This window comes from Cucurbita pepo, chromosome 1 (assembly GCF_057944985.1).
Source record: "Cucurbita pepo subsp. pepo isolate OVF chromosome 1, ASM5794498v1, whole genome shotgun sequence".
Classification (NCBI taxonomy): Eukaryota; Viridiplantae; Streptophyta; class Magnoliopsida; order Cucurbitales; family Cucurbitaceae; genus Cucurbita; species Cucurbita pepo.
In genome coordinates, this window is record NC_141798.1 from 20,231,372 (window position 1) to 20,253,901 (window position 22,530).

Sequence of the window (22,530 nt, forward strand, 5' to 3'; positions counted from 1 at the left end):
AAAATTATACATTTAAAAATATTTTGAGATTAATATTTGATTGATAATTAGGCAGGATAAAAAAAAACTTGGAGGCTTACATACAAGTTGCCACGTCAGATGAAGGACAACGCAAGTCATCTTGACAACTGACAAGTGGAAGTGGCCACTAGAAAAACAGCGTTTCATATTATTTATTTATTTATTTATAAATATCTGTATTATTAACAGCAATGCAAAAAAAAAAAAAAAAAAGAAAAAGAAAAAATCTCCGGTGGAATATTTTCTCTTCCCTTTCAATCGACCGCCTTAAGAGCAACATTTTGTTATAAACCCCCTCTCGTTTTCTTGACACTCTCAAAACCCCTCTTCTTTTACTATTTATAATCAAACGCACATCCTTTTTTTCTCTTTTCTTCTTCTTCTTCTTCTTCTTCTCCAAGTTTCTACTTCTGATCGTCCTGGCCTTTGGGCGCCACTGCCCATGGCGGAGCAGAGTCTCGTCAAACTCGTAGACACTCTCTTCCTTGATGATTCCAGCAGCAGCGCCAATACTAAGGACCCTTCATCTTCCTCCGATATTCTCCAGCTTCTTATTCGCTCCGATGATTCTTCGATCAAACTTGGCCTTCGTCAATTCTATTTAATTCTCAACGCTGGTCTTCGGGACCTAGGCGACGGGAAGCTTGCTTTTCAGTCGTGGACCGATCCTCAGATCCAAGCTGTTTGCTCAATTGCTCATGCAATTACTTCTGCTTCTCGATCCCTCACCGGTACGCTTTGCTTCACTCCCGAGCTTTTCTCGATTGAGAAATATGTGTTTTCGGTCTCTGTTTTGTTTTGGACGCCTTCTGGTTTTCGTTTTTGATTTTTTTTTTTTTTTTTTGATGTGCTTTTGGATTACTCGGGCAATGTTATGAACGTAATGTGTTGAGTATTTTGATTTTGTGAGGACTGGAAACTTAGTTGGATTGGAATTGAAGTGCTTTTCACTCTAAACTTTTTTTTTTTTTTTGTTTTTTTTGTTTTTTTTTTTTAATGAAATCTACGAATGTGTAAATTGAGTAAGCAATTTGCTACTGTATGAGTTGGAAATTTATTAAAAATTAATTTGCGGCTTTCCTTATTGATTCACGGTTTCGGTTAGTGACATGATATTCAACTAATGCATGTTGTCTTTGGTGCATTTACCTCGACAGTGAATCAAGCTGAAGCTATTGTTGTTGCGGTTATTAAAAAATCACTCGAGTTGGTTTTCTGTTACTTGGAGAAATCAGAGTTTAAGGGCGATGACTTTAGTATTCAGGTTTGTTTCTTCCTGATAGTTTCTAAATTACGTGGGAGGGGTACATCTTTGCGTTTTCATACTCACCCCCACACAAATTCTATAGGAGGCCTCTGTCTCCCTCTCTGGAACTAAATCTTGAAGCCTGCTTTGTTTGTGCTTAGATGTATTGTCAAGTCATATTTGCATCATATTTTTAGTCCTCTTTATTCTATAGAAGTTATTTGTTATGTACTCTCATGTTGACTGCGTCAGAATATTAGAATGTTCCTCCCGATGTCATATTTCTCAGTCTTGATGAAACTTGTTATTTTTTATCATCATTATTAGGTAAAATCTTAAATTTTGTTTTTGTTACTGTGTCTACTTAGTTTTGAACTTCAAAAAGTCCAGTTACATGCCGAAAAATGTTAGAGTGCGACTCCATTAGATAAAATTTGGAGAAGATGGTCTGATTTGACATCCGGATGGACTTATTACAAATGAATGATTAGATTCAATTAGGGCTGAATTAAATTTTGAATTGGTGATTGGGCTAGATTATTCGGTTGGATGGGTTAAAATTAAGACTAAAGTTTATAGTTGCATCAAACTCACTGCCAGTTTATTACTCGTAAAAAAATGTATCTAATGGAAAAAGAAAAACATCTGTACGTGGATTAAAACAGAAGCTGGTTTTTTTTTTTTTGCTTGAAAATTTTATCATTCCCAAGGGCTTCTAAGCAATGTTGACATAAATCTCAATGGAGATATCAACGTTGATGTTTATTTTGAGTAAAAGCTTTGGAACTGTGGAAGTTGATACGTATGATTTGACTTAATTTATGGAACTGTTAAAAGTTGTTTTTATAAAATGTTATTTTTAACACTGACAACATCCATGAATAAGAGATTATATCAATGTAAAATTAAATAAACTAGAAAAATAAAATTTACAAAAAGAGTGAAAGAGGGCAGTATAAAAATAGAGCGAGAGAATATCAATAGAGAGAAATGTTGGGAAAATATATATATTTTAATAGCTATTTTTGAGGTTTAAATATGAGCTAGTCTTACTTTCAAAAAGTTGGTTGACGTACCTTGGCAATGAGGTTGTGACTTGAGAACAGAAAAATCACGTCGAGTTTGAGATGACGTAGCAATAGTTGAAGAGTTGAGAGGGTGTATCAACAGTTGACCTTTTTTGTTTATTTTATTTTCTGATCACATTTTCCTTCCCATCACAATCAACATTTTGCTGATATTTTCATGACATTGTACACAATAATAACTCTCATTTTGATATTGACCGTCTTGATTTATGAAAGCTTACTTCATATTCATTCGTGTGCATTAATTTTAAGATTTATATTACGTATTAACAAACTTCTTATTTTTAGTCTTGGTTTTTTTGTTTTCATTCTTCTTCTTGATATTTCAACTTACATGTATATATATTTTTTGTATTATATAAAGAACCATTGGCATCTTCTGCAGAATAATATGTTACTGTTTATGGAAACAATTTTGGCTGATGGGATGGATAAAGTATCAGACCATGCTCAGCTTTGTGCCAAGAACGAACTTATCGACTTGTTAAAATCTACTGGTGGAGACTGTGATGCTACTATTGAGTTCCACAATGACGTTGAATGTGGTTTTACAGGTAACTATGAAATTTTAAATGATTTTCCTTATGCATTAATATTAGGTTTTCCTCACTAAAGTTGTGTTTGTTTTTTCTTGTATTGTTTTAGGAGGAGTCTGTTGTTCCAGAGAAGAAAAACAGGCAAGTAGGCTTTTAATGACAATAGCTGCTGAATGCGTGCAAGTTGCTCAGCTGACCTCTGAATCTGGATTCAGTGAACCTCCATCCCTTGAAGACATGAACAAGTTGGTTTTCCGTTGCCAACATTGGGCAGTTGCACATTTGGCATGCATTCAACGTTTGATTTTGATCTGTAAAGATTTGGTAATACTCACAGATGCACTTGATGAGAAGACAGGAAGTACAAGTTTTCGAAAGAGACTGTCATGTAGTTTGAGGATATTAAAGCTTCTCACTGAACTCTCAAAGAAATTTCCATATATTGAATATGATGCTAAACTGATGGAAGCAGTTGCATTCTTTGCCAACTCATTGCCTTGCTTGTTTGGACTATGTTTTGAGTTTGCAAATAGTCATGCAATGGTTGAAGGTAGTTTTGAGGGCACCATTTTGTTACTCCTAGAAGAATTTTTGGAGCTACTTCAGGTTGTATTTCGCAACAGCTATGTTTGTGTGAACATCCAAACATGTATAGTGTCTTCCATATTGGATAATTTGAGTTCTTCAGTTTGGCGGTATGATACATCTATCGCAAACCTGAAGCCTCCCCTGGTTTATTTTCCTCGAAGTGTTATGGTTATAATAAAACTGATTCAAGATCTCAAGGGGCATAAATATCATGCCTTAAGTCTTAAAGATCTTGAAATGCATCACACGCGCTCTACTGCTGATTTATCAGTGGACATGCCTAAATGCTATGCTCGTTTGGAGATTGTTCCTTTGCATAAGAATTATACAGTTGAAGAAATTTTGGGAATGATATTCCCTCGATCAAAACAATGGATGGATGATTTGATGCATCTCCTCTTCTTTCTTTATTCTGAAGGAGTGAGATTAAGACCAAAAATAGAGAGATCATTATCCAGTTGCATGAAGAGCAGTAGCACGGTTGAACAGGAAACTGCTATTTGTCATGAAGACGAAGCTCTATTTGGGGACCTCTTCTCTGAGAGTGGCCGCTCCGTTGGTTCTGTAGATGGATATGACTTGCAGAATCTTGCTGTCAATTCTGCCTCCAGCTTTTGTAATCTGCCTCTCCAAGCTGCTAAAGAACTATTGAGCTTTATGAAGCTATGCATCTTCTCTTCTGAATGGAATGCATCTGTTTTTGCTGATGGTTGCAGCAAACTTAATCTGAACCATATTGATATATTACTTTCCTTGCTAAACTGTGAGGGGTGCTGTTCTGATGACAAGGCTTCTGCTAGTTGTCTACCTGAACATGCTGAGAAGAAATTCGGCCACATCCATGAAATTTGTTACAGGTTGTTGCATGGTCTTCTCACATGCCATGCATTGCCTGATTCCCTTGAGGAGTACCTTGTGAAGAAAATTTTGAATGCTGAAAATGGTAACTTTGTTTACAATGATCAGACCCTAAGCTTACTGGCCCACACACTTTTCCGTAGAACTGGTGTTGCTGGGTCACAGTTGAGGACCCAAATATACAGGCAATTTGTGGAATTTATCAGTGAGAAGTCCAAAACTATTTCCTTCAAATATTCCAGCCTCCAGGAATTTATTGGGACTCTGCCCTCTGTCTTTCATATTGAAATTCTTCTTGTGGCATTTCACTTATCTTCTGAAGGACAAAAGATGGAAATTTCAAGCTTAGTTGTTTCTTCCATTAGGGCAATTGATGCTCCGTCCACATTTTCTAGCTGTACAGAATTGTCAATGTGGGGTCTACTGGTTTCAAGGTTGATTGTAGTACTTCGCCACATTGTTTTTCACCCTCATACATGTTCCTCTTCGTTGCTTTTTGATTTTCGATCCAAGTTGAGGGATGCTCCTGCATTTGCCTCCAGTTTGCCTTACACGTTGAATGATCATTTATCATCTTGGGGAGCAAATGTTGCTAAGAATATAATTGGTTCATCCGTGGATTCCAAGCCCCACTTTAATAGCTTGATCAACCAGTTGATTGACATTTCTTCATTTCCTGATTCACTACACAAGCATGATTTGACAATAGAATATCCGTGGTTCAATCCCAGTGATATCTTTTCTAGATTCTCATGGATTTTGGGGTTCTGGAATGGTAAACAAGCTGTTACGGTAGAAGACCTTATAATTGAAAGATATATTTTTGTTCTTTGCTGGGATTTTCCTTCCGTGAATGCTTTGACACATGTGTGCCCATTATGGAGCGACCCAGAGACGCTGGACATTTCTAATACAACGTGCTTCTTTTACTTCACTAACTTACTTCTAGATCATAGTGATGTTATTGTCAAGAGCATGACGTTTCCTCAAGTTGTGATTGGTTTGCTTCGGCATTTGCATAGTGGGAGTATGCTGGAGGACTTTAAAGCACTGGGCTGGAATTTTTTAAGAAACGGAGCTTGGCTATCTCTAATTCTTTCCTTCCTCAATGTAGGAATATGGAGATACTGCAATAAGAATATGGTTTCTACAGTGGGCTCTTTCTCGACAGATACCACAGTGACAGATAATGAGCATGCCAAGTTTGCTGAAAGCATATTTTCCTTGGTGATTACCGATAACCAAATTTCAATTTTAATCAGGGAGCTGTCAGCTGTATTGTGCATGTATTTACAAGTTCATCAGAAAGCTTTTGTTGCTACTCTTAGTAGTAGACATGATCATGATGCTGAGTTTTCCCCTCTCTTGCTCTTTAAACATTCTGAATTTGATAAATCTGTGCAGAACAAGATCCTTGAGAACTATGGCACAACTTCTTCCTTGCTGGAGTCTGTTTTTAACCTCATGTCTAGGTTGGACGAAACGGTGGACAAAAGAGCCCTTGGGTTCTTATCAAGGGCCTCTTGGGAATCGATGTTTCATGGTTTTCCCTCTCATTTGGAAACTTCCAGTGGAATTCTGCTTTCTTGTGTCCTTAGCATAGGGAGGATTATTTCTGTTTTAGCTGGGCTCCTGAAGATGGTAGATGTTAAACGTAATATCGTTTTGGAGACTGAGGTAATTCATGGGATTCTGGATTCACTAATGACTATAAAATTTGACAAGACCTTTGAAAGTGTTCATGGGTTGTGTGAAGATATGTATCAGAGTTTGAATGCGGAATTGGTAGGATCCGCTTATGGGGATCTGTTTCTGTTGAAACAACTTGAGGGGTACCTAAGACACATAAATACAATTGGGGCGAGTGATAGCACTATTCATGAGTGGGTAATTGTTAAGGCTATAGATGTCTTGGACAGCATCCGGAAAGATGTTTCGAAGTCTTCTTTATTCCAATTTTATCTTGGTGTTGAAGATGTATCTGAGCAGGTTAGGGAGCTTTATGCATTACAACGTGGTAATTTATTGGTTCTTCTGGACTCCTTAGACAATTGCTGCTCCGAATTAGTTAATTTGAAGGTTCTTGGTTTCTTTGTTGAACTCTTGTCTGGAGATCCATGCTCCAAGCTTAAACAGAAAATACAAAATAAATTCCTTAGTATGGATTTGCTTTGCCTGTCAAAATGGTTGGAGAAGAGGATTTTTGGCTTATTGGAGGAAGATTCAAGTGGAGTCAATGTGAAAGGATCTTCTATTTCTCTTAGAGAGTCATCCATGAGTTTTGTATTTTGTCTCATATCATCACCCTCAGAACCTTTGGCACTTCAACTGCAGAGTCACATCTTTGAGGCTGCACTAGTATCCCTTGATATGGCATTTTTACGATTTGATATCAATGTTGCCAAGGCCTATTTCCATTTTGTTGTTCAGCTATTGAAAGGGGAGAAATCAATGAAATTACTTTTGGAGAGAATTCTCATATTGATGGAGAAATTGGTTGGTGAAGAGCGCCTTCTTCCAGGGCTGAGGTACCTCTTTAGTTTTCTTGAAATGATCTTGATTGAGAGTGGATCTGGTAAGAATGTTATTGAGAAACTCTCCGGAAAACCCCTATCGAGGTATGCACCTGAAGTTGGACCTCTTTCTTCTAAGTCATTTGGGTCTAGGAAGAACTCGGAGACATTGGTTCTTTCTTCCAATCAAGAAGAGGGACCTGGATCTTTTGAATGTGATGCAACTTCTGCCGAGGAAGATGAGGATGATGGAACTTCCGATGGTGAGGTAGCTAGTCTAGACAAGGACGAGGAGGAGGACACAAACAGCGAAAGGGCACTTGCTTCAAAAGTCTGCACATTTACATCCAGTGGCAGCAATTTCATGGAACAACACTGGTACTTTTGTTATACATGTGATCTGACTGTCTCAAAGGGATGTTGTTCTGTGTGTGCAAAAGTCTGTCATCATGGTCATCGTGTTGTTTATTCCCGCTCCAGTCGCTTCTTTTGTGACTGTGGTGCTGGGGGTGTTAGGGGCAGCAGTTGCCAATGTTTAAAACCTCGCAAGTTTACTGGACATGGTAGTGCCCCTGCACATGGTGCCAGTCACTTCCAGTGCTTCTTGCCCTTCTCTGAGGAGGGAGAGCAACTTCCTGAAAGTGAATCTGATCTGGAAGATGATGTGGTTACAGACACCGATAAATGCCTCAGAGCTTCTGTTCCTAGAGAGCTTCTGGACGGAGTTCCTGTTTTACTTGAGAAACTAGATGTTGAAGGAAGGATGCTCAAGCTTTGCTCTTGTTTATTGCCTTGCATAACTAACCAAAGGGACCCAGACCTTTCAAAAGACAAAAAAATTATTCTGGGTAAAGATAAGGTGCTATCATATGGGCTTGATCTCTTGCAATTGAAAAAGGCATATAAAGGTGGGTCATTGGACCTTAAGATTAAGGCAGAATATGCAAATGCCAAGGAGCTTAAATCACATCTAGCTAGTGGATCTCTTGTGAAATCTTTGCTCAGTGTCAGCGTTAGAGGTCGTCTTGCTGTTGGTGAAGGTGATAAAGTGTCTATTTTTGATGTTAGGCAGTTAATAGAACCGACCACAGCTGCTGTTGGTGAAGGTGATAAAGTGTCTATTTTTGATGTTAGGCAGTTAATAGAACCGACCACAGCTGCACTCATGACGGCAGACAAGACTAATGTTAAGCCACTCTCCAAAAATGTCGTTCGTTTTGAAATTGTACATCTTACTTTTAATCCCACAGTAGAGAACTATCTTGCTGTGGCCGGCTACGAAGATTGCCAAGTTTTGACTTTGAACCATCGTGGTGAAGTCATTGACCGTCTTGCTATTGAACTAGCTCTGCAAGGTGCTCATATTAAACGCATGGAATGGGTTCCAGGGTCTCAAGTCCAACTAATGGTGGTTACAAACAGGTTTGTCAAACTATACGATCTATCCCTGGATAATATCAGTCCAATGCACTACTTCACGTTGCCAGATGACATGGTAGTTGATGCTACACTGTTCACAGCTTCACAGGGAAGGGTCTTTCTTATTGTTCTTTCAGAAAATGGTAGGATATTCAGACTTGAGTTGTCAGCGCTGGGAAATGTTGGAGTTACACCCTTGAAGGAGATCATTCACGTCCAGGGCAGAGAAATGACTGCAAAGGGATTGTCATTGTATTTTTCTTCATGTTACAAATTATTATTTCTTGCATATGCAGATGGCACCACATTGGTTGGTCAGTTAAGCCCTGATGCAACAAAATTGACTGAGATATCAGTTATATATGAAGAGGAACAAGACGGAAAGGTTCGGCCTGCTGGATTACACCGTTGGAAGGAGTTGTTTGCTGACAGTGGCTTATTTTTTTGCTTTTCAAGTGGCAAATCTAATTCTGCTTTGGCTGTATCTATGGGGGCTCATGAGATTTATGCTCAAAACTTGAGACATGTGGGTGGTTCATCCTCGCAATTAGTTGGCATAGATGTATATAAGCCTTTATCCAAAGATAAAACACACTGTCTTGTTTTGCATGATGATGGCAGCCTTCAAATATACACACATACCGCAGTTGGAGTGGATGCTAGTGCAAATGCAACTGCAGAAAAAATAAAAAAGTTGGGTTCTGGCATTCTCAATAACAAGGCTTATGCCAGTACAAATCCAGAATTCCCGCTTGATTTTTTTGAGAAAACTGTTTGCATCTCCACAGATGTGAGATTGGGAGGTGACGCCATTCGAAATGGTGATTCTGAAGGAGCTAAACAGAGTTTGGCATCTGAGGATGGTTTTCTTGAGAGTCCTAGTTCTTCAGGTTTCAAGGTATTGTTCCTTGCACATAAGTATGCATTTTATTGTCCACTTATTTTAATTCTTAATCAATGAAACTTAGGATAGGAATTTTATTTTTTTTCCCTCCTGTTGCTTTGATAGAGTTCTATAATTTTTTAAAATCATTTGGGATGACATTTTATGTCCTTTTCCCTACTCAGATCACTGTCTCTAACTCCAATCCTGATATTGTTATGGTTGGATGCCGCATTAATGTTGGTAATACGTCCCCAAACCATATACCTTCAGAGATAACTATTTTCCAAAGAGTCATAAAATTAGATGAGGGAATGCGATCTTGGTATGATATACCATTTACTGTTGCTGAGTCTCTCCTTGCTGATGAAGAATTCACTATAACTGTTGGACCAGCATTCAATGGTACTGCACTTCCTAGGATAGACAATCTCGAAGTGTATGGTCGAGCAAAAGATGAATTTGGTTGGAAAGAAAAACTGGATGTTGTTCTGGACATGGAGGCACGTGCACTTGGTTCCAATTCCTTGCTTGCCAGAACTGGAAAAAAGAGGCGATCCATGCAATGTGCTCCTATTCAACAGCAGGTGTTAGCAGATGGTATGAAGGTCTTGTCTAGTTATTATTTGCTTCGTAGATCACAAGGATGCCCAAAACTTGATGTTATAGATCAGGAGCTGAGTAAACTGAAGTGCAAGCAATTACTAGAAACGATATATGAAAGTGATCGGGAGCCCTTGTTGCAATCTGCTGCTTGTCGTGTCCTGCAAGCCATCTTCCCTAGAAAAGAGATATACTATCAAGTAATCATTTAAATGGCGACGTTTTACTTGTATTGTCACAAATTCTTTTGAACTTACTCTGAAATCCCCCCCCCCCCCCCCCCCCCTCGTAATTAGGTGAAGGACACCATGCGTCTTACTGGTGTGGTGAAATCAACATCTGTGCTTTCCTCTAGGCTTGGCGTTGGTGGTGCTGCAAGTGGATGGATTATTGAAGAATTTACATCTCAAATGCGCGCAGTTTCTAAGATTTCCCTGCATCGTAGATCTAATTTGGCTTGTTTTCTGGAAATGAATGGTAATTGTACTTTGTTTTACTTGGTTCAGATTTTTTGATAATTCGAGTTGTAGAAACTTTTTTTAAAGTTTCAAATCAATGATCAGCACAGATGGGTTGTGAAGTGAGATGGATTACAATCTAGATCACTATTTTCTGCTTAAAATCAAACTAAACCGAGAACCCTGGATGGGAGTTATTCTTAGCACCATTTGCACTTATAATTGCTACTATTTTTAATCATTATCTTTAAATCCATAGCATGGTCATGTTTTCTGTTCAGTTTATCATTGGTCACTTAGATGGAAGAGTATAAAATACCATGGCTGAGTTATCAATATCAGTTTTCTGTATTAACCTCTTATTTTTCCTACCTGTCCTTTGTATGGTGAATGAGTCTATATTTTCAATAGCAATCTAGCATAGTTCAACTAATTTAGGGTTATACCTTTGTCCAAGAGATCAAAGGTTTGAATCCCCTCACCACAATATGTTGTTGAACTAATATATATATATAGACTGGTTTAATTTTTTTTTGAATATTTAAATGTGTTAGGATTCTATCAGAATGGTCTTTATTTTGTTATCACATATTTTAGTTAGTCTTACTTGCTAGGTGAGCTGATAGATGACAGTTTAAGCAAAAATTTATACCCAGGAAAGGGGCTAACTAATCAGTCTTACCATGATTTTGCAAATCTTTGCTCCATGCTGACAACCATGTTCAACCAATGGCATATCTATTCGCAGGCTTTGAATTATTTTTCTTTTTAGAGCATGGGACCTCCATTGCATCTTCCTTTGAAAATATTGTAAAGTAGATCGATATAATATTTTATGTGCGTTGTTAAATTGTTTAATAGTTCCTTGATTTGATTAGCAAGCATAATATTTGTCTTTTATATTTTTTATGGTCACCTTATTGTTAGTATCACTGATTTAGGTTCTCAAGTGGTGGATGAACTCATGCAAATTCTGTGGGGAATTTTGGATTTGGAGCAGCCCAACGCTCAGACATTGAACAACATTGTTATTTCTTCTGTTGAACTTATTTATTGTTATGCTGAGTGCCTGGCATTGCATGGTCCTGACACTGGCAGACGCTCTGTTGCACCTGCTGTTGTGCTACTTAAGAAACTTCTGTTTTCCTCCAGTGAGGCTGTTCAGACTGCAAGCAGGTTTTATTTGTTTAATTTTGTTCTTATTCTTCAATTTTATTCTAAGGTATTTACTTAATATTCTATCCTTCCCTTTTCTTTTCAGCTTGGCTATATCTTCAAGGTTGCTTCAGGTCCCATTTCCAAAGCAAACAATGTTAGCTACTGATGATTGTGCTGATATTCCATTATCTGCACCTACATCCACTGAAACAACTGGTACCAATCCCCAGGTCATGATTGAAGAAGACTCTATTGCTTCTACTATTCAATATTGTTGTGATGGTTGCTCCACAGTTCCTATACTGAGGCAACGGTGGCATTGTACAATCTGTCCCGATTTTGATTTATGCGAGTCATGTTATGAGGTACTTGATGCAGACAGACTTCCTTCACCACATTCTAGAGATCATCCTATGACTGCCATCCCAATTGAAGTGGAATCACTGGGAGATGGAAATGAATATCACTTTTCAACAGAAGATATCAATGATTCAAGCTTAACATCAGCAAGACCAGATATTAGCGTGAAGAATCCAGTGTCATCGATTCATGTCTTGGAGCCAGCTGATTCTGGGGATTTTTCTGCCTCAGTGACTGATCCAGTTTCAATATCAGCTTCTAAACAAACTGTTAATTCCTTGCTTCTCTCTGAGCTCCTTGAACAGTTAAAAGGATGGATGGAGACAACATCAGGTGTTCAGGCTGTTCCTGTTATGCAGCTTTTCTACAGATTATCGTCCACTATGGGCGGACCTTTTATGAACAGCTTGAAATCTGAAAACTTGGACTTGGAAAGATTAATTAAATGGTTTTTGGATGAGATTAATCTCAACAAACCCTTTGAAGCAAAAAGCCGTACTTCTTTTGGGGAAGTTGCAATTCTTGTTTTCATGTTCTTCACCTTGATGCTAAGAAACTGGCACCAACCTGGTAGTGATGGTCCAGTTGCCAAGCCCAGTACTACTGCTGATACACACGACAAGAATTCAACCCAGGTTGCACCATCTACTTCAGTTACTGCACAGCCATCTGTGGATGATCAAGAAAAAAGTGACTTTACCTCACAACTACTCCGTGCTTGCAGTTCCATTAGACAACAATCTTTTGTAAATTATCTTTTGGATGTGTTGAAGCAGCTGGTGCATGTCTTTAAGTCATCCACAATAGAATCTGACTGTGGACATAGTTTTAATAATGGTTCTGGATGTGGAGCTCTGCTAACAGTTCGTAAGGATCTGCCGGCTGGAAATTTCTCTCCATTTTTTTCAGATTCTTATGCGAAAGCACACCGTACGGATCTTTTTGTAGACTATCACAGGCTCTTATTAGAAAATGCTTTTCGTCTTGTATATACATTGGTTCGACCAGAAAAATATGACAAGACATTGGAGAAGGAGAAGGAGAAGGTTTATAAGATTTATAGCAACAAGGATTTGAAGTTGGATATCTACCGGGATGTTCTTTGCAGTTATATTAACAACCCCAATACTAGCTTTGTTAGAAGGTATGCTAGAAGGCTTTTCCTCCACATTTGCGGCAGCAAAAGTCACTATTACAGTATTCGGGACTCTTGGCAGTTTTCAACTGAAGTAAAGAAACTTTTCAATTACATAAATAAGGCTGGTGGTTTCCAAAATCCAATGTCATATGAGAGAAGCGTAAAGATAGTGAAATGCCTAACAACTATGGCTGAAGTAGCTGCTGCAAGGCCTCGAAATTGGCAGAAATACTGTTTACAACACGGAGATGTACTACCATTTTTGCTGAATGGAGTTTTCTACTTTGGGGAGGAGTCTGTCATTCAGACTCTCAAACTGTTGAATCTCGCCTTCTATACAGGAAAAGATACTGGCCATTCTGTACAAAAATCTGAAGCTGGAGATACTGGGACAAGTATTAATAAATCTTGTACACAAACTGTGGATTCTAGAAAGAAAAGAAAAGGTGAAGATGGAAATGATTCTGCCTTGGAAAAGTCCTGTTTGGATATGGAGACCATGGTGAATATCTTTGTTGATAAGGGTAACAATGTTTTAAGCAATTTTATTGATTGCTTTCTTCTTGAATGGAATTCAAGTTCTGTCCGGGCAGAGGCCAAGGGTGTTGTTTGTGGTATTTGGCATCATGGAAAGCAGACATTTAAAGAAACTCTATTGATGTCTCTCTTGCAAAAAGTTAAAAGTCTTCCTATGTATGGTCTGAACATTGCGGAATATTCAGAACTGGTCACATGGTTGCTGGGAAAAGTTCCTGATGTTGGTTCTAAGCAGCAGAGTTCTGAACTTCTGGACCGATGCTTGACCTCTGATGTAATTCGATCAATTTATGAGACACTTCACTCACAAAATGAGCTGTTAGCTAATCATCCAAATTCACGCATATACAATACTTTAAGTGGTTTAGTTGAGTTTGATGGTTACTATCTAGAGAGTGAACCTTGTGCCGCTTGCAGTTCTCCTGAGATGCCTTACAGCAGGATGAAACTTGAGAGTCTTAAATCTGAAACAAAATTCACTGACAACCGCATCATTGTCAAATGTACAGGGAGTTACACAATTCAAACTGTTATAATGAATGTTCATGATGCTCGGAAGTCCAAATCTGTGAAAGTTTTGAATCTATACTACAATAATCGACCTGTGGCTGACTTGTCAGAGTTGAAAAATAATTGGTCTTTGTGGAAGCGTGCAAAAAGTTGCCATCTTGCATTCAATCAGACTGAGCTAAAAGTAGAGTTTCCCATTCCAATCAATGCATGTAATTTCATGATTGAGCTGGATTCATTCTATGAAAATCTTCAGGCTTTGTCCCTTGAACCTTTGCAATGCCCTCGATGCAGTCGTCCAGTCACTGATAGGTATGGACTATGCAACAATTGCCATGAAAATGCATATCAATGTCGGCAATGCCGGAACATAAATTATGAGAACCTTGACTCTTTCTTATGCAATGAGTGTGGATACAGCAAATATGGAAGATTTGAATTTAATTTTATGGCAAAGCCAAGTTTTACATTTGATAATATGGAGAGTGATGATGATATGAAGAGAGGTTTAGCTGCAATAGAATCTGAATCAGAAAACGCTCACAGGAGATATCAGCAACTCTTAGGCTTCAAGAAACCCCTACTAAAAATTGTTTCAAGCATTGGTGAGAATGAAATGGACTCACAACAGAAGGATTCTGTTCAGCAAATGATGGTCTCACTTCCAGGACCGTCGTGCAAAATTAATCGTAAAATTGCGCTCCTGGGGGTTTTATATGGTGAAAAATGCAAAACAGCCTTTGATTCTGTCAGTAAAAGTGTCCAGACGCTTCAAGGTCTTCGTCGGGTTTTAATGACATATTTGCACCAGAAACATACTGATGATGGGTTTCCAGCTTCAAGATTTGTGATTTCTAGATCTCCTAATAACTGCTATGGTTGTGCGACTACTTTTGTCACTCAGTGTCTTGAGATATTGCAAGTGTTATCAAAGCATCATTCTTCCAAGAAGCAACTCATTAGTCTGGGTATATTATCTGAGCTTTTTGAGAATAATATTCATCATGGGCCCAAAACTGCTCGAATACAAGCTAGGTCAGTTCTTTGTTCTTTTTCTGAGGGGGATGTAGATGCAGTGAGTGGGCTGAATAATCTCATCCAAAAGAAAGTCATGTACTGCCTTGAACACCATCGTTCTATGGACATTGCATTGGCAACTCGAGAGGAGTTATCACTGCTCTCAGAAGTCTGTTCTTTGGCTGATGAGTTCTGGGAAGCTAGATTGCGACTTGTCTTCCAGCTATTGTTTTCATCCATTAAGTCGGGTGCCAAACATCCAGCAATTTCTGAGCACATTATTCTTCCATGTCTGAGGATCATATCTCAAGCCTGTACTCCGCCTAAATCTGATACGGTAGACAAGGAGCAGAGGATGGGAAAACCGACATCTGTTTCACAAAACAAGGATGAAACCACTACGAATATATCTGGATCTTTCAGTGGTCCTGTTAGTGGGAGTAAGTCTGCACCTGAATCACTTGAACATAATTGGGACTCTTCTCATAGGGCTCAGGATATTCAATTGCTGAGTTATGCAGAATGGGAAAAGGGAGCATCATATCTTGACTTTGTTAGAAGGCAATACAAAGTGTCTCAGGTGTTCAAAGGTACAGTTCAAAGATCTCGGACACAAAAAAGTGACTATTTATCCCTGAAGTATGCACTTAAGTGGAAGCGGGTTGTATGTAGAAATGCTAAGAGTGACTTGTCAGCTTTTGAGCTAGGGTCATGGGTAACAGAACTTGTGCTATGTGCCTGTTCCCAATCTATAAGATCAGAAATGTGTATGCTGATAAGTTTGCTTTGTGCTCAAAGTTCATCAAGACAATTTCGACTATTGGATTTACTGGTGTCTCTGTTGCCGGCAACTCTTTCTGCTGGCGAGAGTGCTGCTGAGTATTTTGAATTACTTTTCAAGATGGTAGAATCAGAAGATGCACGCTTGTTTTTGACTGTACGAGGGTGTTTACGTACAATTTGTCAATTAATTTCCCAAGAAGTGGGCAATGTGGAGTCTTTGGAGAGAAGCCTTCGTATCGATATTTCCCAGGGATTTATTCTTCACAAGCTCATAGAGCTCCTTGGGAAATTTCTAGAGATCCCTAATATTAGATCAAGGTATAACTTCTTCCTTAAGCATCTGTTTTCAGGCTACTTCTGTTTAAGCTTATTTAGTTTGATCTTGTTGCTAGATTCATGTGGGATAATCTACTCTCTGAAGTTCTTGAGGCTCTCATTGTGATTCGTGGCTTGGTAGTACAGAAGACAAAATTGATTAGTGATTGTAACCGGCTTCTGAAAGATCTCTTGGACAGCCTTCTGCTGGAAAGCAATGATAACAAGAGGCAATTTATTCGAGCCTGCATTTCTGGTTTGCAAATCCATGGGGAGGAAAGAAAAGGGCGGACTTGTTTGGTATGATAAATTTGCTCTGAGTACTAGTCAGTCAATAAAGTCCCAGTCCCTCATAGATTGCTCTGTTCCTTCGGAAATTTTAATTTTACCGGAGTAAAGTGAAGAGATCACTTCCTTTTATATATATATATATTTATATATTTTAAAAAAAGTTATACCCCTACCCTTTCCAGTTCATCTATTTTTCTGCTTGAAGTGGTATGTAGATTGGCAGCTTAGTTTAAAATATTATGTGCAGTTTATTCAAGAGCAGCTCTGCAATCTGATCTCCCCCAAAAAACCGGAGCCAGTGTATCTCATGGTTCTAAACAAGGCACACACGCAAGAAGAATTCATGAGGGGATCCATGACAAAGAATCCTTATTCCAGCGCTGAGATTGGTCCATTAATGCGTGATGTCAAAAATAAAATTTGTCATCAATTGGAGCTACTTAGTTTTCTTGAAGATGATTACGGCATGGAGTTGCTAGTTGCTGGAAATATAATTTCTCTTGATTTGAGCATTGCACTAGTCTATGAGCAAGTGTGGAAGAAGTCTAACCAATCTTCAAGTGCCATATCTAATAGTGCATTAATATCTACCATCTCTGCAAGAGACCCTCCTCCTATGACAGTGACTTACCGGCTTCAGGTTTGTTTCAATAATCGATGTGTAGATGGTTGGAATATGCTTTTTTAGGATTATGTTTACCTCATGTTTCTTATTGCCTCTATGGGGATCCCTATGTTAATGTTATATGTTGAAGAATTCGTAAAATATGGATTAGATAAGTTTGTAGGTGAACTCCCTTTTAATACCACTAACTTTCTTGGGGATTGGATAAAATATGCAGGGGCTAGATGGTGAAGCAACGGAACCTATGATTAAGGAATTGGAGGAGGACAGAGAGGAATCGCAAGATCCAGAGTTGGAATTTGCTATAGCAGGGGCAGTGCGTGAGTATGGAGGACTGGAAATAGTGTTGCGCATGATCCAGGTGTGTGGAGCAGACCCTTAATCCGCTCTTTATTTTGTTTTCATACCTTGTTTATTAAGTCTTCTAGTTTTACCAAAAATTCTATCGTAGTAATGTACTTTAAGGGTCTGTTTTGGTCTTTTGAAGTTTTCAATATTCTATTTTAGTCCTTAATCACATATAAAATAATAGTGGGTCACAGCAAGTTTCAAGACAGCTCGAAGTCTTGATCAAATATTTACCATAAAGTTAACTACAAGGGCTAAAATAGTTTTTCACTCTGGAATATTAAAATAAAATCTTTGAAAGATAAAAGTATTAAAATAAAACGTCAATGGAGTAAGTGTCAAAGTTGAAGTGTCTAAATAAGATTTAAATGTACTAATTTCCTGATAAGTGTTCTTATTGATTTAATAACTGCTATTTCAACCCATTGAACCTAAACTTATGGCTTAAAATTTGGGTTTTAAAATTGTAATGTTGCTTCGATTTTTACCCCAATCTACTTTTTTCCTTTTCTATTCCCCTTCCAATTGGTGATCCACCTAATGCAGTATCACAGAATTTTTTGTGTTTCACTCTTTTATGACTGCTAGGGCATAATAAACCCGCAATTTTCATTTTTTTTTTCTTTAATATCCTTTTTTGAAGTTTCACTAGAAAAATTCTCAGTTATCTGTACATGCATGGTAAAGTTCACTTTTCGTTCACCAACCACACAGAGTCATGAATCTTTGTTACAAAAAATTCTCATTTCTTCGTGGAGTTCTCTTTCTTTTAAATTTTCTTTTTAGTATAAATCATTCCTTTTCTAGTTAGAATGCCTTTCTATAATTTCCTTTGAAATTTACACTTGATGAATGCTTCAGTTTTCTAGTAGAAAAACCATTTCTAAAGAAAATGTGTTAAATTAAGATAATGAAAAAAGATTTCATGCCTTTCCCTTACCTGACCCTAAAGAGGATATCCCCTAGGTGCTAAATGAGTGAACGATATTTAAAAATGGAAATGACTTCTGAACACACATTTGATGATGGATCTGCTGTATCGTAGTATTAGGTGGTCAAACTTCGCTTTCTTTAAAGGAACTTTTTAGTTTGCCTTGGCAGCTGTAATGAATGTGGCCTGCTATTGATAACAATACCTTAAGTGTATTGGTTTGGTGGAATGTTTTAGTGCCTTCTGAAAAACTAATGGTATAGTATTTGAAAGCTTATAGAGACAAGAAAAAAAAAGAAAAAAAAGCTTTTTGTTTTTGCTTTTTTGTGAAGAAGGTTTTTGAAGAATGTTAAAAATATGATTTTTATAATTAAATTTTACTGCAACTCATGAGTTGAAGCTTTTAGGCTAAGTGGTGATTTAACATAGTCTTGGAGCAAGTAGTTTTGTGTTTAAATTCTTATAATATCATCTCAGTCATCATTAATAACCACTTGTTCAGCTTTATATTAATTTTCAAGTCCATAAGTGGAGGAAAGTGTTTGAGAATATAAATTAATAATTAAATTAATTTTAACCCATCGACTGAAGTTGTTGCGTTTGGTTATATTGAATTTAATATTTTATGAAGCTCTAACGTCCCCTTCATGTGAGCTTGGAAATTTGCACTGACCCAATGAATGGTTTTCAATATTAGTTGGGGAAGAATTTTATATTTCAATGTTTACGGGTAATTAAAATATGCTCTGCTAATTAGCATATTAATTGTGCAAGAAAAATTATTTGTTTCATGTAGAATTCAGTTTCAAACTCTATTTACTAAATCCCATTTTTTATTTGGACGCTGAACTCTAGTGGTATATTCAAGGTCCAGCTCCTTACTTTGTTCGATTGTGTGTCTACTATATTCAGTTGTATGGTCTTTCTATGCTATTCTGATGTGGGATAATTGGAGTTGAGCTGTCGGTTCTTTTTCAATTTAAAGTCGATTAAACCTTTTTTCCTGGTCTTACTGTAACTTCTTTATTTGAACCAGCGTATATGGGATAATTTCAAGTCAAACCAAGAGCAATTGGTGGCAGTTCTTAATCTTCTTATGCTTTGTTGCAAAATAAGAGAGAACAGGCGTGCTTTATTGAGGCTTGGAGCTCTTGGATTACTTCTAGAAACAGCAAGGCGTGCCTTCGCTGTGGACGCCATGGAGTCAGCTGAAGGCATTCTTTTGATTGTGGAGAGTCTAACAATTGAAGCAAATGAAAGTGAAAGTATTAGCATTGGACAGAGTTCTCTTACCGTCTCCAGCGAACAAACCGGAACTGGTGAACAGGCCAAAAAAATTGTTCTCATGTTCCTGGAGAGATTATCTCATCCTTTTGGTTCCAAGAAATCAAACAAACAGCAGAGGAACACTGAAATGGTTGCTAGAATCTTGCCTTACTTGACCTATGGTGAACCTGCTGCTATGGATGCACTCATCCAACATTTTACTCCATACCTGAATGATTGGGAAGAATTTGATCGATTACAGAAACAGCATGAAGACAATCCTCAGGATAAAAGCATCTCTGAGCAAGCTGCCAAGCAGAGATTTACTGTGGAAAATTTCGTTAGAGTCTCGGAGTCACTGAAGACAAGTTCCTGTGGGGAGAGACTGAAGGATATTATTTTGGAACAGGGCATCACTGGCCTTGCAGTTAAGCATCTGAGAGATAGTTTTGCTGTTGCAGGGCAGGCTGGCTTCAGATCTAGTATGGAATGGGCATTCGCCTTGAAACGTCCATCCATTCCGCTTATACTGTCTATGCTAAGGGGTTTGTCAATGGGGCATTTGGCTACACAGAGGTGTATTGATGAAGGAAGGATCTTACCTGTGCTTCATGCACTGGAAAGAGTTCCGGGTGAGAATGAGATTGGGGCAAGGGCTGAAAACTTGTTAGATACCCTCTCTAACAAGGAGGGAAATGGAGATGGATTCTTGGAGGATAAAGTGCGGATGTTAAGGCATGCCAGAAGGGATGAAATGAGGCGGCTTGCTTTGAAGAACAGAGAAGATATACTAGAGGTACTGTCTCATAGTTCATGATTTAAGAACTGTTGACCTAGTATTTTTTTAATGTGTTTCCTTATACTTGCATTTACGTACATTATGTTTAGCTTCACTATTTTTTCTGCTTCTGTGTTGATTACACGTTGTTTTAGAGTTTTATACTTTTAGAAATCAATTTCAAAACGAATTTCCTTCTCCAATAGATTTTTCATTGGAATGACACAGCATGCAAAAGATTTAAAACTCTTTTCTCGTCATCAAAATGTCTTGAACATTGAAAATGAATTGGTAACATGTTTGGGAGTGGGAAGTTGATGCAACATGAATTTTTCTGGCTTTGCATTGTCTGAAGTGTGCTTGGATATTATTTTTGGCCTGTTCCCAGTGTATGTTTTTCATGCTTTTATATATTCCGTGGTTTCGATAATGCAGAAACTTGGGATGCGACAAGTTGCTTCAGATGGTGTTGAACGGATCATTGTTTCTCAGTCAGCTCTTGAAGGTTTGGAAGATGTAAAGGAAGAGGAAGATGGGTTGGCTTGCATGGTGTGCAGAGAGGGCTATAGTTTGAGGCCTTCTGACTTGCTGGGGGTTTATTCTTTCAGCAAGAGGGTTAACCTTGGTGTTGGGACCTCTGGAAGTAATCGTGGGGAGTGCGTTTATACGACTGTGAGTTATTTCAATATAATTCATTATCAGTGCCATCAAGAGGCCAAAAGAACAGACGCTGGTTTGAAAATCCCAAAGAAAGAATGGGAAGGAGCAACACTCAGGAACAACGAATCCCTCTGCAATTCCTTGTTCCCCGTGAGAGGTCCGTCTGTCCCATTGGCACAGTATATCCGATATGTTGACCAGCATTGGGACAACCTAAATGCTCTTGGTCGTGCTGATGGAAACCGACTTCGGCTCTTGACATATGATATTGTTCTGGTATGTTTATTGCCTGTTGTCAGTTTGTGAATTGTTTTAAGTTCACTTAGAAACTTTTCCTCTCCTGGATTAGCTTTTCTACCTTCTAATGAGTTATCTGTATTTATGTTTTTTGTCATGTAGATGTTGGCTCGATTTGCTACCGGGGCATCATTTAGTGCTGAAAGCAGGGGTGGGGGAAGAGAAAGCAATTCCCGGTTCCTTCCTTTTATGATTCAAATGGCTCGTCACCTACTGGATCAAGGGAGCCCATCTCAACGTTCTTCGATGGCTAAATCTGTTTCAACCTATTTATCCTCGTCCACTGTAGATTCGCGACCGTTATCTCCAGGACCACAACCTTCAGCAGCAACTGAAGAAACTGTTCAGTTTATGATGGTGAACTCACTTCTTTCTGAGTCTTATGAATCCTGGTTGCTGCATCGACGTGCATTCCTACAGCGTGGAATATTCCATGCATACATGCAGCATACTCATAGCCAATCCACCAGTCGCTCATCGGTGAGTAGTAGTAACCCAAACACGGAAGCAGAAGAAGCCAACGATTTGTTAACTACTATTAGGCCAATGCTCGTCTACACTGGCCTGATTCAGCAACTGCAACATTTCTTCAAGGTCAAAAAATCGGCAAGTATTGCATCTTCTGCAAAAGAAGGAACATCTGCCACCACAACGGAAGAGGAAAGCGAAACCCGAAACCTTGAGGGTTGGGAGGTGGTGATGAAAGAGCGACTTGATAACGTAAGGGAAATGATGGGGTTCTCCAAGGAGTTACTAACATGGCTCGATGAAATGAACTTGGCCAGCGATCTGCAGGAGGCATTTGATGTAATCGGAGTTTTGGCTGATGTCTTGTCCGGCGGAATAAGCCGCTGTGAAGACTTTGTACATGCTGCAATCAATACCGGAAGAGGCTAGTGATACCGACCAACCAGGGGTTCCAGGGGTTGCTGTGGAGCTGAGCTTTGTTACATGGCAACACTAATATATGGAAATGGAAGTTCGACGTTGTGGACATTATGGACTCTTTGAATTATGAATTTTCATACACATTCAGCCCCCTGGTAATCAAATATTACATTTTTACCCCCCAATATTTTTGGTATGTTGCTGTGACCCAATTTTGATTATTCGAGATACAACAGGATCGTAAACACGATCATATAGAGTAGAGTAGAGTAGACATATAGAGTAGAGAGTAGACGAGTAGTTTCTTTAATTATTGATTTGAATAGGCAGGTATATGTGTCACTTCTTAAATTATTGATCGGAGATTTAAGCCATGTCACTTCAAGAGAGGGATTGAGCAAGTTAGTTTATCTGT

General features: G+C 38.4%; 1 protein-coding gene across 2 annotated transcripts; it reads left to right on the forward strand.

Moving 5' to 3' along the window:
- Window positions 1-276: 276 nt before the first annotated feature.
- BIG (auxin transport protein (BIG)) lies at window positions 277-22,494 on the forward strand. 2 transcript variants are annotated; one of them, XM_087122803.1, is made up of 15 exons: window positions 278-752; window positions 1,179-1,285; window positions 2,741-2,909; window positions 3,001-7,890; window positions 7,957-9,167; window positions 9,338-9,955; window positions 10,052-10,232; window positions 11,155-11,389; window positions 11,475-16,034; window positions 16,109-16,331; window positions 16,570-16,962; window positions 17,165-17,308; window positions 19,263-20,288; window positions 20,706-21,206; window positions 21,330-22,494. In XM_087122803.1, the coding sequence occupies exons 1-15, from the start codon at window positions 464-466 to the stop codon at window positions 22,122-22,124; spliced, it is 15,342 nt and encodes a 5,113-aa protein (XP_086978929.1). In that variant the 5' UTR covers window positions 278-463; the 3' UTR covers window positions 22,125-22,494. The 2 variants fall into 2 exon arrangements, with proteins under 2 accessions (XP_023533316.2, XP_086978929.1); XM_023677548.2 differs by having other exon boundaries at window positions 277-752; window positions 3,001-9,167.
- The last annotated feature ends 36 nt before the right edge of the window (window positions 22,495-22,530 follow it).